Source organism: Cucurbita maxima, unplaced genomic scaffold (genome assembly GCF_002738345.1).
Source record: "Cucurbita maxima cultivar Rimu unplaced genomic scaffold, Cmax_1.0 Cma_Scf00004, whole genome shotgun sequence".
Classification (NCBI taxonomy): Eukaryota; Viridiplantae; Streptophyta; class Magnoliopsida; order Cucurbitales; family Cucurbitaceae; genus Cucurbita; species Cucurbita maxima.
In genome coordinates, this window is record NW_019272020.1 from 5,498,110 (window position 1) to 5,515,482 (window position 17,373).

Here is a 17,373-nt window from a genome sequence, read left to right on the forward strand (position 1 = left end):
TTTTCATAGTTAAAATTATTTGTGAAAATTATTTTATAATTTAATATTCTAAAAAAAAAAAAGATGGATGACTTTTAGATTCTCAAAACTGGATTCAATCTGAAACTATAAATTAGGAATTGCAAAGAGCCATCTTGAATAGAATGCTCCGAGTTTCAACCCAACATTAGAGGAATCAATCCTATCGTCTCTTGCGGGCGCTTCTGAACAGGGAAGCAGAGCCTGGCTGTCTAAGCGAGGTATGTATTTCTCTGCAATTTGATTTATCTTCTATTGGTAATCGACAATTCTTTATCCTGCGCGCTGAGAAATCGTGTGCAGAAGAAGATTTTACGATCATCGGTGGTTCAAATTTCAGAGAATCGATATCTTTATATTCGTTTTCTTGGGATTTTTTCTTCTCCCCGCTCTTTCTCTGCTTCTCTTAACTTTAGCCCCTGCATATGATCGGCGTATGGCTTTTATAACCCTCTGTCGCTTGTTCTATTTGTAATTTGTCCTTATTTCATTGGCGTCTGTATGCAATGTCTTTTAATTTCATTGTCGCTGTTCGTCAGTAGATTCAATGTTTTGGTTGGATAGAAATCCTTAAATGAATTCAGAAACGTTGACTGTAAAATCACCATCGGTTCATTTTTTTCGTTTTCTTTACAGGAATTAGGCGCTATGGATTTGAGGTTTGGAATTGTTTTCTTTCTTGTGGTGGGTGCTGCTTGGGATTGTGATGCTAGAAACCTGGCTTCATTTGGTAATTCCTTTTTGCTTACTTTTTCACTATCAGATGGCAATTTGATCAATGTTTCTGGTTGTTGCTTAGAATTGGCAAAGGACATGTTTCAATTTCGGCTCTGATCTTATTGCAACCTCAATTTCATCGCGTCAAGTCCTCATCGTCACTGATGAAAATTGTTGTGCAAAATATGGAAAATTAAGGATATTTTGCCTTGAAGTTTAATGAATTGAAAATTTATGTAACAACAAGAAGTCATTTCTGGGTGGGGAGAGTTACTTACTATGGGTCAAATCACAAGAAGTGAGTAAGCTTTTGTTTAATTTGGTGGATCTGTCTATTTCATCAATTTAAATTTAAGAAATTGAGAATTTCCAACTCAATGAACAAAATCTATTTTATGCCATATCATTTTCTCCATAATTTTAATGTGATGGCAAATCTGTGATCGAAAAACTAATACATAAAGGATGAAGTTGAAACTTTTAAAAGCTTTGGAACAGAATTATAAGATAGTCTAAACTCTAGAGACTAAATGATGTATAATTCAATGGTTCTGGTTATGTATCCTGATTTCCGGTCCTTTTACGAGTACTTGTCTTTTAGAATTCCATCAAATATAAGCATCGCGTGAAGATGATTTTCATTTTGAAAACGCATTCAATATGCTGTTTCGAATGATATTTTATCGCCCCAGAGTAGTTACCATTTCTTCCTTTTCAGATTCTGAGTTAAGCTACCTGAAGCAAGGGAAGGACGTTGAGGCTTTATCTGAAGCTTCCAGCAAGCCAAAGGTTTGTGAACTTTGTGAGAGCTTGGTCAGTCAGGCAGTTGAGTATCTTGCAGAAAACCAGACCCAGAGTGAGATTATTCGTATTCTCCGACAAACCTGTGCCGTGGTGGGTTTGTTCAAGGAGGAGGTATGACTGCACGTTACTCATACAGCTTTTTATTACATGAATCGGCATAAGCGTGCTTTTGAAAATGAAGAAAACCTTTATCGATTTCTAGCCAATTAATATTATGTTATCCTTGAATCAACTTTCAGTGCGTCAGTCTGGTAGACAGCTATGTTCCTCTCTTCTTCTCAGAGGCTTCCTCAATTGAACCTGCTAGCATCTGCCAGTCGGTCCGATTCTGTGAGCAAGTTACAGTAATCTCCTCGCAGATTCAGGAACATAGCTGTGAATTCTGTCATCAGACCATTTCAAAAATATTGGATAAGTTGAAAGATCCTGACACACAGGTTTGATATTACACATTCTGCTAGATATGCTTACAATGAACGTCTATTATGGTGTTTGAAAAAACATAGATGGAGAAAATCTGCAACTTGAAAATAGTGATTGTAATATGCACAAGGGTAATTGAATTACTTATATGTATTCATGGTAGTGTCAAAATTTACCACAAGTTCTATAGTTGTTAATAAACATATGTATATATATATATATATACACATCTCTGGAGGATGGTAGTTTCTTAATTTTTTTTTTTTTTGTTTGTGAACGTGTTGCATTCTCTTGGCTATGAACTAGGGGGATGATGTCTTGTGTACTGAACCTTCGAAACATACTGCTTTGCTTTCTGTGTAACAGGTAGAGATACTCCAGGCGCTTCTGAATATATGCGACTCTTTGGGGAAACGTGCAAAAGAGGTATAGAGAAATTTTGATGTCAATGCTTACAGTATTTTATGGTTATTCTGTTTGAGAATAGTAAAAAGCAAATATGGTTCATGTCTCTATGTCTATTCCCCCATCTTTATCAATTTCCAAGTTCCGAAATCATTTGAAAGAATGTCTTTCTTTTACATTTATGTATCCTATGTATTGTCGTCAGCCTCACGGTTTTAACATGCATCTACTAGGAAGAGGTTTTCACACCCTAATAAGAAATGCTTTTTTTCCCTCTTCAACCGATATGGATCTCACAATATTAGTTAAGGAAAAGAGGATGATTGGGAAAAGGCGCTAAAGCATGTGCCTTAGTGAAGGCGTCTTGCTTCTTTGAAGTGAGGCTCAGTAGGTGGGCTTTGCCCAAACATGCTTTTTAATTGCTCAGGTAAGATCTATTAAACACAAAATTAATAGTTTAATATTTTATTTATACCCAAACATATAGATTCATTAATTAAAAGAATATACATGGTTCAATAACATTTTTAACCACTTTAAAGTTCATGTAAAATTGTAAGTTCCTAACCTATTAGTTACTTTCAAAAAGTCAGAGAACCATTAGACCATATTAAGCCTTCCACGAGGAAGGTTTGAACGTAGGACTCCTGATATTATTTCTAAATATCCCCAAATCTTTACCTTCAGCTTTCCATTATTATATATATATATATGTGTGTATGTATGTATGTATATATTAGGTTATTGTTAGTAGAAACTAGCTTTATCACTGTGATTCTCTCTTCCAATCATGCTTACAATTTCTCACACAAACTATCACCCAAAGAACCATATCATTTAACCCATCAATAATTGACATGAGACAATCGACTCCAACTGCATGTCAATCAATGATCAATATGTTACTCTAACATTGCGACATTTTCCATCGTCGAGCAGTGCAAGAAATTGGTATTTGAATATGGGCCTCTGATCCTAGCCAACTCGGAGAAAATCCTAGAACAAACAGATATTTGCAAAGCAATTCATTCTTGTCCGGGCATAGCTGGTGATGACAAGGCCATATCATCTGTTGGAACTGTGTCTTCGCTTGCCGACGCTTGAACTCGCACACCAAACACAATGGGGGATCTACATGTCATGTCAGAACGAAAACGGGTAAGAAAGTTACTTTTTCTTTGCCCCTCTCTGTCTTATTGTGAATCTAATATGATTCAATCTTTTCCCATGGACGGTCTGTGTTATCATGTACATTGATATGTGGATATGTATGATTGGCTGTTGACTGTTGCAATATTGAGTAAAGAATCATTCTACTTTGATTGAATGATTAAGTGTATTGAATCTTCCGAAGTCTTGTCTAAGCCCTGGAATTTTGATGCTTTGCTTGAATTGGAAGTTGATGTTCTCTTGCTTTTTAACCCTTGTGGTTTGCTGTCATTTAGCTGTTTGAACTTTGGATTAGGGGAATAAATAATAATGTGAGATGATGAGGAAAAGGCAATAATTAAAGATAGTGTTGTCGGCTGCTCGGGCTCCGCGTTTCAAGTTTGTTATCCTAACCGTCTCCTCTGCTCCACTAGGAGCCTGACCCTTTCTTTGATCCTATATACAACTTAGCTCCTCAACTCTCTATAGCTTTAGCCGCTCGGTGTAATAGCTTGTTTCTCGGGTGACTCGCACCTCGGGTTGTGCGACTGAGTCGGATGGATCCTGACCTTTATGTTGGGTGCTTAGTATATTTTGATATTAGTTTGTTAGATAAAAAGTATGTGTTAGGATAAAATGATGTAAAATTATTATTTTTATTTGATGAATTTAATTTTAAAGTTGAATAAATTAAATTTATGGCTCAATTTATATTTACATAAATAAATAATTTAATCAACCTCTATAAGCCACGCAATTCTTAGAAAACTTGCCGTGGAGGGTATTGAAGTAAAGTGACCATTCTAAAGACGCCACCCAAAAAACAACCTAAAAAAGTGACGCGTGTGGCTGGAACTGGAGCGGCGGCTGTTACCGAATGCGACGGCGATGCGGTGGGCAGCCCGATCGAACTTGGATGCATCACTGTCCTACTTGTCGTTCCGTGATTGGTGCGGGTCAGGGAGTTAGGTGACAGCCGTTGTTAGCCAATCAAGTACGTAGACCACACTCTCGTATCTTCTTTGCCAAGTATTTAGCCTCTCCATTTTATACTCTAATTTTTGTTATTAATTAATATTTAATGTTGTTAAACCCATATAAATTTTCAATTATTATAACAATAAATTAAAATATTACTCAATAAATTATAAATTTAAATCTTNAAAAAAAAAAAAAAAAAAAAACTTACTAACTTCATTGTGTTTAAATTGATAATTTTTGTTTCTATTTTAATAATATTTAATTAATCTTATATATTAAATTATTTTCACAATTTGATAATTATTTTAGCTGTTAACTAAAAAGTACTTATATCTAATATTTTTCAAAATTATTTTAAACTATAAATTTGTATGGCTGTCCAAAAATGATTTTATCAATTATAAATATATAACTTTTATTTATTATCACAAATTTTGAGAATTTTCAATTCTTTATTAAGATTTTTAGAAAGAATTTGAATTCTCTAGATATACTTTAAATTATCTTTTTTAAATGTAAAAATAAAATTTAATTAATTAGTATTTGTTTCTAAAATTATTCCAGAGAAAATAATAATTTTTCTTAATTTTTCCGTTGGAAGTACAGAAATGTGTATTAATTTTTTCCATGTAAAGATTTAAACGTCATCACCGCCACAGAATTCAAATAATGAAGGAAATGGCAGAATCTGTAATTTGGTGAACATTAGAGGGCCTTTCGGTAAATTTGAAAAGATATTCGACGGTTTTGGTATCTTCCGGAGGACCTCAGTCCTTAAAATGGAGAGAGAGCGAGCGGCCAAATCCAATTTGTAGTTGCGTTCAGGGTTCGGGTTTTCGAGATTTCGCTGAAGCTCCATTGCGTACATTCTCAATCTTCTAGCTGTTTTGCAGCTAATTTCATCAGATTCTTCTCGATTCCTCTTCGATTTCTTGGTAAGCCAATGGAATTCTTGTTCATTTTTTTACGCTGTAATTAGATGATTTTCTAATTTTGGTGTCGATTTTCTCTTTGTTCATTTAGTTACTAGGCACTGAGCTCTGATTTTCGATTTGTGATGATGAGGTTGTGAATCAAAGCTTCTGTTTCTTGTTTATGTTCGATTCTGTTTGGTTTCGGAGAATGAGAGGATATGAATTTCGTGATTTGTTCAAGTCACTGTGTATTGATCATTACTGCTTTGATATTATAATCGATAGAGAAATTCTTCCGTTTCACTCGGATTAGTGGTATGTGATGGTGAAGATATGATTCGATTTTTTTTTTTTCTTGTTCTTGTTGTTGTGTTGTATGTCTGTCCTCTTTTCTGTTACCGAATTTCATTCCGCCGCTTGTTTGTTCTCTCCATTTGTGCGCATCACTGATGGTACGTGCTAATTTGGGTTTAAATTTTTAATCTGTCCAATGTTTTCCATTATTAATTGGAGGAAGAAATATGTGACTGTGTAACCTTATTCTTGCAAGACGAGAATTCTCTAGGTTAATATTTTCCTCTGCTTGCATCCAATGACTAAATTTTGTGCTGGATCGTGTTGCAATTGCTAGTTGGCTTCGCTGTTTGATTTGTATTTCAGACCGCGAGATTTATAAATGACTCTTATGAGTTAGAATAGAAACCTTTTATCTGACATTTATTCAAACCTGGGAAGCTGTTATCTGTTCTTTAGATGCATTGACTGTATTTTATGGAATTGGATGACTCGTACATTCTTATTCCATGTTTTCTACTTGATGACCTTGGGCTTTTATTCAGTTATATCAATGTCAAATAGGTATTTAAATATAATCCATAAAAATATTGGATTAAACGTCTGTGATTCTCAATTTTAATTTCAGCCTTTAAGAGGAATTCTATCTGACTTGCTTCATATTCTGCAGTTTGATTAAAGTCACCTGGGAATGCTGAAACATGTGTATGCAAGTCGAGGCTTTCTTCTCTGATGTTGATGAGGTTATTCAACCATCGTGGATGCCTTGTTACGTGCTTCATGAAATTGGTTATTTAATTCGTCAACCATACAGCTCGGGATGCCAAATGGCCACGGCAGCTTTCAATGCAAGAGAACCTGTATTCAAGCACAGGGATGATAAAGATGGTTGAGTTTATGTTTAAATATTACTTGACTGATTCTTCTGTCCAGTGGCAGTAGCTGTTACTATTTTTTTTTTTAGTTAAGTATACGTTTGTCATGGAGAACAAAGGGGCTATCTTGATGCAACGTTATGAATTAGGAAGGCTTCTGGGGCAGGGAACTTTTGCCAAGGTTTACCATGCTAGGGACATTAAAACTGGTGTGAGTGTGGCTATTAAAGTTATCGACAAGGAGAAGATCTTGAAGGTTGGGATGATCGATCAAATCAAGAGGGAGATCTCTGTCATGAGATTAATTAAGCATCCCAACGTAGTTGAGCTTTATGAGGTTATGGCAACCAAAACTAAAATTTACTTTGTCATGGAATATGTCAAAGGTGGTGAGCTATTCAACAAGGTATCCAAAGGAAAGCTTAAAGAAGCTGTTGCACGGAAATATTTTTGGCAGCTGATCAGTGCTGTCGATTATTGCCACAGTAGAGGAATATGCCATCGAGATTTGAAACCGGAAAACTTACTGTTGGATGAACATGGTAACTTGAAGGTTTCTGATTTTGGGTTGAGTGCTCTTGCCGAATCTAAACGCCAAGATGGATTGCTCCATACTACCTGTGGAACCCCTGCTTATGTTGCTCCAGAAGTCATTAACAGGAGAGGTTATGATGGATGCAAAGCTGATATTTGGTCATGTGGAGTGATTTTATTCGTTCTATTGGCTGGTTATCTCCCATTCCATGATTCTAATCTAATGGAGATGTATAAGAAGATTGGGAAAGGAGAATTTAAATTCCCCAACTGGTTTGCCCCAGAGGTGCGCAAGCTGTTGTCAAAGATTTTGGATCCTAACCCAAATACCAGGATTACTATTGCCAAAATAATGGGGAGTTCTTGGTTAAGGAGGGAGAGTGTGAAACCAAAAATTAATACCGAGGACGTGAAAGAAGTAGCTCCTTTGGACGTTGATGCAATTTTTGTGTCTACGACCGATGACAGGGATTCTGTCAGAGAGCTGAAGCAAGAAGTGGGAAAGCCATTGAATATGAACGCGTTCGACATAATCTCCTTGTCATCAGGTTTCGATTTGTCAGGATTGTTCGAGGATACTAGTCAAAAGAAAGAAGTAAGATTCACATCGAACGAGTCTGCATCCACCATCATCTCTAAACTTCAAGACATTGCAAAGTGCCTGAAACTGAAAATCAAGAAGAAAGACAAAGGCGTACTGAAGATCGAAGGGTGCAAGGAAGGTCGAAAAGGAGCTGTATGTATTGATGCAGAGATTTTCGAGGTCATCCCATCATTCCATATTGTCGAAATGAAGAAGTCAAACGGAGATACTCTTGAATATCACAAGTTAATGAAAAACGATATAAGACCCGCCCTGAAGGACATTGTCTGGACCTGGCAAGGCGAGCAGCAACAGAGACAGCTACCAGAAGCAGAACAACAATGTCGAGAAGAAACGCAACAACAGTCTTCTACCGATCAAGGACTGTTGGAGGCTTCTCCTTAGAGTATGAGGTACTATACTCACCCCTATCTTTTATATATTATTACATATCGGAAGCTTGTAGCATAACATTTTGTAATGAATGCTTATTTGTTTGTTGATATTATGTCACAAGGCTTATTTATAAGTTACTTTCTCCATATTTTTTAATTGACTACGACTGGTAGAATGATCTCTGTTCACAAGAGTAAAACCATAGGGTCCATATCATAAGCTTCTATGGAAACGTTTGTGTTTGGCTATCAAATTCTATTCACAGCCATAAAATGCTTTAGCTTAGCATATACACTTGACTAGGATATGCCACTTTTGTGTCTATTTATAGATTCTTCTTCACAAATATTGACTACTTGTAACTGTCACTGACTGCATAATAATTACTTCATCATGTGCATACCCACATGCCACTATTTTGGGCAAACCACACAATTGATGGTATATTGGAAGTTCTTAACCCATGGGACCATCGTATGTCACCGCTATTTGATTATTGTAAAAAATCCACGAGATTTTAACGCCAACTTTAAAGTAAGTCAATTCCATTCAAATCTATATTCTATATATCAATGATAATGATAATAGTTATGTTTTTTTTATTGTATGTTTGTTTCATCATGGTTTTCACTTTCTTAGACCAACATTTGAACTTATAATATAATTCATAATTCAGTCTAATTAAACTCTCTATTTTCTTTTCTTGGGTTGAGTGGACTTGTCTTGTTTTTGTTTTCATTATTTTAAATTGGTTACATTTAATAATTAAAATTTTATAAAACTTAAATATTAGATAGTCACAAGTTACAAATGCGTCACTAACATCGATTACACGTCAAATATTATGAATTTTCGTACTTAAAAGGTAAAAGTTATTCTTAATTGTCTTAACACTTGCAATTGATTGAATCGGTTCTGGTCTTCGCTGAAAAAGTGAGGCTTTCGTATTGGGACATTAGGAGACCGTCCTATTATCCACTTTTAGAACCGAAGTGCATGTTTTTTGGGTTGAATCTCATGGCAACCTTTTTTTAAGTTCCATCGAGGGACAAAAGGGTAATTTTGGGTAATCTTTAAAGCTTGGGAGAGGTAATCTTGAAGCCAAATTTAATGAACATAAATACTTTATTAAGTTTTTAAATATGAACTTAGTTTAGTAAGTTACTAAGGACGAAAAAAAAATGTTGATTAAAATTAAAATATCATTTGTTTTGAGACAATAATTGAAAATAAATAATAAGAATTGAGAGGTGGTGAAAATTTAAAAGGATTAAAAATAAATGGAGAAGTGGTGGGCCACCACCACCCCTCCCCAAAGTTCAAATACTCCCGCCAACCTCCAAATGCGCACTAATTTCGACTTTCTTCATTCTCAACTATAAATAAAAACATAGCCCTAACCTTTCATCTTCTTCCTTACACCCGTCGATCCCCTTCCGCCCTTTACTGTTCATTTCTTTCTCCGGCGACCTTCAGCGCCTTCTCTCTCTCTCTCTCTCTCTCCACTGTATGCAGTGGCGTCTTCTTTGAATGGCTATCTAACTGTGATTTTGTTGCACTCAACCACGACCTGCAAGCGTCGTCTTCCTCCTGACAACAGCCACAAACGTGAACGGTGAGTTGAGTTCTAACCTCTAAACATTGTTCTAGGAAGTTGGTATTTATTCATGGAAGTGGATTTTGGATTGAGGATTCTAGGTTTTTGATTGAGTAGTTTCTACATCATTGCCAAATCACAAAATCTGGTTTAAATATGCTTTCAATATCGAAAATTGATTGAAAGTATGATGTGATTTGAGAAGTTATTGAAATTATTTTGTACGTTTTTAATTTTTAATTTTTATTTTTATTTTATTATTTTTTTTTTTTTGCTAAAAGGAAGCTTGTGACTATTTTGAATGAATTTTCAAAATGCTTTGATTGATTCCGAATTGAAAGTAACTATGTTTTAGTTTTGTCATGTATTAAAATTATTTAGAAGTTCGAATGTTTTGATTCGATGAATTGTTTTGTGGATTCAAAATTTTGTTTTATTGAAGGTATTGAAAGCTTTGTTCAGTCCACTTGAAAGTCTTGTTTTATTTGAAGTATTGTTCTAGTCTATTCGAAAATTGTATTTTTTTTTTTTAAATCTATTTGAATTTGTTTTGTAAGTCTAAGTGATGGATTTGCTTTGGCATTCTGGCGTTGGACTTCGAAAGATGTTTTCTAGTATTTGATAATTTATCTTAGAAATCGTTTGTAATAAATTGCTTTCATCCAACAGTGCATTTTCTGCATTATTGTTTAATCTTCCTTTACAACTCGATTTTTCTCTCAGCCCTGTCTCTGCATAAGACCTCTTCGACAAAATTCCTTAGGTTCTTCTTGTAAAGATGTATGTTGTGAAGAGAGATGGGTGTCAGGAAGCGGTGCATTTTGACAAGATTGTTTCCCGTTTGAAGAAACTTAGTTATGGCCTTAGCGTCGACCACTGTTGCCCGGTTCTGGTTTCCCAAAAAGTCTGTGCCGGTGTTTACAAGGGCGTCACCACTAGCCAGCTTGATGAATTGGCCGCCGAAACCGCTGCTGCTATGACCACCAATCATCCTGACTATGCTTCCGTGAGTTCTCACTTGTATCTTCATCTATTTTGCTATCTGGGGTCTTCTTGTTTTGTATGATCTTAGTTTTTCCAACTAACCTTTTGGTTTCTTCCGTTCGTTTTTATCCCCATCTGAGAATTTTTCCACGTTTTGAATTACTTTTACTTTCTGTTTCTCAATTTGTTTATGATATCTTTTGGGTCTTGTACATCTGGGTCTAATTATCTGTGGTTCTAGATACTTACTAATTACATAACTGGCCTTCTTTTATGGGATAACAATTTCTTCACGATTATAAGTAACTGATAATTGGAGGCAAGGGAATGCGTCTTGATTTGCTAATTTTTTTCCTTGTTTGTTTAACCCAGTTGGCTGCAAGAATTGCTGTTTCAAATCTGCACAAGAACATGAAAAAGTTATTCTCAGAGACGTAAGTTTGGCATATGCTCATACCAGTCTTGATGATGCATTTCAGTATGGAAATAAAATTGTTTATTACTCTATAATTGACTTGAAACTAATTTTTGACTTGTAATGGTGTTCAGTATCAGAGACATGTACAACCATGTCAGTGAAAGATCAGGACGAAAGGCTTCTTTCATAGCTGATGATGTTTATGAAGTAATCATGAAGGTGATCTTTTATTCTTTCTTGAATATTATTTTCCTTTGATGATTAATAGTTTTATAATGAAATTCTTGTGTGGATTTATTGATTGGTTATGAACTTTTTTTTTCTTTTGTCTTATTTGATTCATTTGATCCTTGCAAGAGGTTTGAAAACTTACCACACTATGTCTCAACGTTGCTGGTGGGAAAGACAGCTGTTCTAGTTTGTATTGTCTTGATTTTGTACGTTGCTGGTGATTTTTTGTTGATCAAATTTTAAGTTGCAAATGTGTGCACTTGAGCTTTTGTATTTCTGTCAGGTGAGTGCTAATCTGCCTCATACTGCTTGTTTAATGGAACTCTCTTTCTTTTGTTGCTCTTTTCCAGAATGCCGCTCGTTTGGATAGTGAGATTGTATAAGAGCGTGGCTTCAATTATGATTTCTTTGGTTTCAAAACTTTGGAAAGGTCATACCTCTTGAAGGTTCAGGACAAGGTTGTGGAGAGGCCTCAACACATGTTAATGAGGGTTGCTGTTGGTATTCACAAGGATGATATTGATTCTGCTATTAAAACTTGCCACACTATGTCTCAACGTTGGTTCACTCATGCTTCTCCCACTCTTTTTAATTCGGAACACCAAGGCCTCAAGTAAGTTTTGAGTTAGTTGATATCTATTTCTAAATAATGTTGATTATAGTAGTAGTTGTTTTTATCTTTTTATTTTAACAATTTGAAAACTTGGCTTGATTTTCATGGGTTTGCTCGTTGCATGACAGCTTAGCAGCTGTTTCCTCATATGCATGAAGAATGATAGTATTGAAGGTATATATGATACCTTAAAAGAGTGCGCTGTCATTAGCAAATCAGCTGGTGGCATTGGTGTTTCCATCCACAATATTCGTGCCATGGGCAGTTATATTCGAGGAACAAATGGGACATCTAATGGGATTGTGCCTATGTTGCGGGTTTTCAATGATACTGCTCGATATGTGGATCAAGGAGGAGGCAAGAGGAAAGGTAATGTGCTTATTGGATCCCTTTAAGTTTTCTATGATCAATATTTGCGTTTCTCACATTATAACTTCCACTTGCAGGTGCTTTTGCTGTATACTTAGAGCCATGGCATGCTGATATATTTGAGTTTTTGGATCTTAGGAAAAATCATGGAAAAGTAATTACTATATGCTGATTTATTTACTGGAAATTGTGCTACATTGTATTCCGTTGATTCTGAAATGAGTATTCAAATTTTAGCTATACAGTTTTTATATGTAAGTGCTAAATGTTTGCAACTGTTTTTTCACATAGGAGGAGCATCGTGCTCGAGATCTTTTTTTTGCACTTTGGGTTCCTGATCTGTTCATGAAAAGAGTCCAAAGTAATGGAGAATGGTCATTATTTTGTCCGAATGAGGCCCCAGGCTTGGCTGATTGTTGGGGCGAGGAATTTGAGAAGCTATACATTGGATATGAGCAGCAGGTAAATACATTTTAATTTTCATGGAGTTGATTTTGCAGCCAACTTTTTTCTGCTCTAAACATTGGATACTCTCTTGTCTTGATTATGATATTGTGTTATTTGTAGGGAAAAGCCAGGAAGGTTGTCAAGGCACAGAATCTTTGGTTTGAAATCTTAAAATCTCAGATTGAAACTGGAATCCCTTACATGCTATTCAAGGTATTAAACCACCGTGCTTTGTTAATAGCTATCAAACTTGTTTGTTGTGTAACTTATTTTATTTGCTTTTTCTCGCAATCTCTAGGATACTTGTAACAGGAAAAGCAACCAACAGAATCTTGGGACCATTAAATCCTCTAATTTATGTACAGAGATTATTGAATATTCAAGCCCAACAGAGACAGCTGTGTGTAATCTTTCCTCAATTGCTCTACCCCGTTTTGTCAGAGAGAAGGTGGGCTACACCAAACACCTGTTCTTTTCTGCAGCATAACTTTGCCTTGTGTTATTGGGATTCATTCGCTTAATTTGCATTATACGATTTTTAACTGCAGGGTGTTCCAATCGAGTCTCACCCATCTAAACTTATTGGTAGCAGAGATTCCAAGAATCGATACTTTGATTTTGACAAATTAGCCGAGGTATTATTTCTTACTCATGATTATAGTTTTACGTAATGGTTCAAGCCCACTGCTAGCAGATATTGTCCTCTTTGTGATTTCTCTTTCGGACTTCCCCTCAAGGTTTTTAAAACACGTTTGCTAGGGAGAGGTTTCCACACCCTTGTAAAGAATACTTCGTTCTCTTCCCCAACGAACGTAGGATTTCTAAGAACTTTTTGCTTAATTAACTGAGTTGCTTATTTATTCTTTCTCTAATTAGATAACTGCTCAAGTGACAACAAATCTGAACAAGATAATAGATGTTAATTACTATCCTGTTGAGACTGCCAGAAGGTCAAATCTAAGACACAGACCCATTGGTATTGGAGTTCAAGGTCTTGCTGATACTTTCATTTTACTGGGAATGCCGTTTGATTCACCCGAGGTAATTCAGGCTTTTTTAGCTTTACCTTCTGTTCTTAGCTCGTACATTCAAGCTAAAGTTGTCCATATTGTAACAAATGGCAGGCCCAACAATTGAACAAAGATATATTTGAGGCCATATACTACCATGCTCTTAAAGCGTCATGTGAGATTGCTGCAGTGGAGGGCCCCTATGAGACGTATGCTGGCAGTCCTATTAGTAAGGTATTTAATCTGAAATTGTTCTGATCTATATTACCTTTCAATCATTCACCAACACCTGGTCTTCTGATTCACTTATTTGTTCTCAGGGAATTCTCCAGCCTGACATGTGGGGGGTAACTCCTTCAAAGCGATGGGATTGGGATGCTCTGAGAGAACAGATAGCGAATAATGGGGTTAGAAATTCACTTCTTGTGGCTCCAATGCCAACTGCTTCTACCAGCCAGATTCTTGGAAACAACGAATGCTTTGAACCATACACTTCTAACATCAGCCGCAGAGTTCTAAGGTCTGCATTTGAGTTTGAACTTCTAGAGCCTGTTGTAATAGTATATTTATGTATTCTGAAATCTTTCTTTCCATCCTCCAGTGGTGAATTTGTTGTTGTGAACAAGCATCTCCTGCATGACTTAATAGAGATGGATTTATGGTCTCCTGCACTGAAGAATAAGATCATCTATGAGAATGGTTCTGTTCAGAACATTCCAGAAATCCCAGATGATCTTAAGAGCTCTTTACAAGTAATATGAGTTTTCCTTACATTTTCCTTTTTCTTGCCCTTGATGTTGATATGTCCTTCTGATTTGTTCTTAATATATTGAACTCAGAACTGTCTGGGAGATCAAGCAGAAGACATTAGTAGATATGGCCATCGATCGAGGATGCTACATCGACCAGAGTCAGAGCCTTAATATTCACATGGATCAACCAAATTTTGGAAAACTTACTTCCTTGCACTTTTATGCGTGGTCAAAGGTACATTATTCTCGTAGTCCCACGTTTGGCTAATTTACGGAATGATTATGAGTTTATAAGCAAGGAATACATCTCCATTGGTACGAGGCATTTTGGGAAAGCTCAAAGCAAAACTACGAGAGTTTATGCTCAAAGTGAACAATATCATATCATTGTGGAGATCGTGATTCCTAACAATTCTCTCCTTCAATTGAGAATGCAATTTTGACTCCATTTTTTGTTTTTACTATATGAAGGGCTTGAATACAGGAATGTACTATCTTCGATCCCGAGCTGCGGCTGATGCCATCAAATTTACAGTCGATACTTCAATGCTAAAGGTAAGTGTATAATAAAACTACTGGCTTAGCTATAAGTTCATCATATAATCAAACTCCATTGATGATTTTTACAGGAAAAAACTAAATGAAGATGATAGTACAAAAATGGCAGAGATGGTATGTTCTTTAACGAATCGTGAAGAGTGCTTGGCCTGTGGGAGTTAGACATGGCTATGAAAACTCAACTAGCTAGCCATAATACAAGGTATCATTTCTGTACAGTTTTCTTTATACAAAAAAAAAAGGTATTTTCTTTATCAATGGAGTATTCATAATTAATCATAAATCTAATAATCTAATACACAATTGAATCTAATAAATGACTAAAATATCCCAACAGATTTCGAATCTCTCCTTAACCACTCAGGTATCTGGATCAGAAGGTATATCCTACCCCACCAACCCTTCTTGTTTTTGGTTCTTTCGTGCTATCTTTCTATCCTGTTTCCAGCGTTAATGTAGAAAAGGTGTAGAAAGAAGGATTATCAGATTTAATGAAGTTATTTAGCTTGAATCAATCTTTTCTCATTTTAAGGCCCTCTCTCTGTCGAGCCTCTTGGAGCCCTATTGTTGGATCGGATTATAACGAAAAGAAGTATAAAGGCTGAAGGGAGGAAAACAAGTTAGGTTGAAGGCAAAGAAGTTTGTGTTAGGCAACTATGGCTAGCTTGTCTATGAGGAAGAATCATCTAGTTGTCAAGTTCGGGCTTGCTGGTCGAGCTAGCTCCTTGGTGTTGTAGCCGGACACTTGGAGTACAATAGTCGTGCACCATGCCAAATATAATGATCATTTACTAGTTGTATAAATTTTACAAACTTAGAAGACCATTTTCTTCATAAAATTTTAGAAAAAATTGTCAAAAGAAGGATTTGTAGAGATTTGCTAGGTTCTTAGGGGTATCTAGGCATATAAATCTCATCTCTCGTTTCTCAGATGTTTAGAGTTAGAATTAATTCAAACAAAGTACACTTAATTATAAAATTCTTATGATTGAGCTATTGAAAAGAGAGCGGTATCTTATAAAAAGTAATTTTTGTTTACTTTAATTTTTTTTAATCATCTTATTTTTATGATTGTTTTCCTTTAGATGTGCATTGCTATTATCCTCTTGAATCCACCCATTTTTTTTTAATATTAATGTTTCATACATTTAAAGAACTCTTTGGTTAACATATTTGCCCACTTCCACACGTGTGAGAATTTTGCATTAAAATATTTAAATGAAGTCTAAGGTACAAACTCTAATTCATTCACTTACAAAACTTTTGTGTTTTAATTAAAATACTTATTAGTTTAAAATTTTAATTCACTCATTCATTTTTGCAAAAGTTAACAAAAATAAAAAAATAAAAAAATAAATAAAATACCATTTTATGTAAAAAGTTGATCCCTAAAACAAAATTTTAGAAAATTTAGAATTATTAGGTACAAAACGTTATTTCAACCAATAAATTATAAATGAAATAATTTTAAAATTCATATGCAAAAAGAAAAAAAAAAAAAAAAGAAAAGAGAATATTTAGAGTTTAATTTGTATCGTCTCCATAATTCTATTTTTGAGGTTATACTTGTTCGATCTCCATCGTTAAAAATGATAAACTTCGACAATTGTATGATATTATCTAAGTTGCTTTTGATTTCTCTTAATTAGTCGATGCATACTCCTCCAATCATCCTAATATGAATCTAGAGATATTAATCCTACAATATAATTCAATGAAGAGGCGAAGAAAATGCAGTTGAAATTAACAAAATTCATGTCACATAGAAGAAGAATGAAGTTTCATCGTTATAAATTTTGGGTGGTTACCATTTAGAGTTATTATATTTCATTAATATATTTTAAGACAATTATGGCCATGAATGTTAGAACTCATGTAATGCCTTTAATAGTTTGATTTTGAGGGTATATAAAGCCATATATGTTGTATTTGTCCATTTGTGCTTTCCTTTGGCTAAGTTTCTTTACAATAGTTTAGGTTGTACGTAGAATCATTCAAGTTCGACATGATCGTTTATGGATTAATTTGAATCTCAAACAAGTATTTTTACTTTAAGATATCTGATTAATAAGGTAATTTGAATCTTATTCCGGTAGTGATTTCCATATTACATCTTCAACCCCAAATAAAAAAACTCACTACCAAATAATTTTTTTTTTTAAATATCATTTAAGTCATTTGACATTGAATTTCATTTTATTTAAAAATAGTCCAAATTTGGGATGGTAATTTCAATAAATTTTAATTTCATTTCAAAATATATATATAACAATATAGAATACTAAAAGGTTCACCTACGCT

At 34.9% G+C, this 17,373-nt stretch overlaps 2 protein-coding genes and 1 pseudogene across 4 annotated transcripts; all 3 read left to right on the plus strand.

The window, feature by feature from the left end:
- The first annotated feature begins 102 nt into the window (after positions 1-102).
- On the plus strand, positions 103-4,080 carry LOC111478309 (proactivator polypeptide-like 1). Of its 3 annotated transcripts, none has more exons than XR_002717430.1 (7): positions 103-239; positions 655-748; positions 1,454-1,650; positions 1,779-1,976; positions 2,329-2,388; positions 3,307-3,525; positions 3,983-4,080. XR_002717430.1 is itself a non-coding variant. In XM_023122507.1 (6 exons), the coding sequence occupies exons 2-6, from the start codon at positions 667-669 to the stop codon at positions 3,469-3,471; spliced, it is 702 nt and encodes a 233-aa protein (XP_022978275.1). In that variant the 5' UTR covers positions 103-239; positions 655-666; the 3' UTR covers positions 3,472-3,716. The 3 variants fall into 3 exon arrangements, 1 of the variants encoding a protein (XP_022978275.1); XR_002717431.1 differs by having other exon boundaries at positions 3,987-4,080; XM_023122507.1 differs by lacking the exon at positions 3,983-4,080 and having other exon boundaries at positions 3,307-3,716.
- A 1,172-nt stretch (positions 4,081-5,252) lies between these two features.
- On the plus strand, positions 5,253-8,239 carry LOC111478224 (CBL-interacting protein kinase 18). The gene is made up of 2 exons (XM_023122392.1): positions 5,253-5,432; positions 6,376-8,239. The coding sequence occupies exon 2, from the start codon at positions 6,687-6,689 to the stop codon at positions 8,100-8,102; it is 1,416 nt and encodes a 471-aa protein (XP_022978160.1). The 5' UTR covers positions 5,253-5,432; positions 6,376-6,686; the 3' UTR covers positions 8,103-8,239.
- A 1,185-nt stretch (positions 8,240-9,424) lies between these two features.
- Positions 9,425-15,961, plus strand: LOC111478179 (annotated as a pseudogene).
- The last annotated feature ends 1,412 nt before the right edge of the window (positions 15,962-17,373 follow it).

Bases quoted from the DNA above. Each gene is read 5' to 3' on its own strand.
- LOC111478309 (XM_023122507.1), top strand. From the start codon at position 667: ATGGATTTGAGGTTTGGAATTGTTTTCTTTCTTGTGGTGGGTGCTGCT. The intron at 749-1,453 runs GTAATTCCTTTT...CTTCCTTTTCAG, and splicing joins TAGAAACCTGGCTTCATTTG to ATTCTGAGTTAAGCTACCTG. The intron at 2,389-3,306 runs GTATAGAGAAAT...ATCGTCGAGCAG, and splicing joins TGGGGAAACGTGCAAAAGAG to TGCAAGAAATTGGTATTTGA.
- LOC111478224 (XM_023122392.1), top strand. From the start codon at position 6,687: ATGGAGAACAAAGGGGCTATCTTGATGCAACGTTATGAATTAGGAAGG.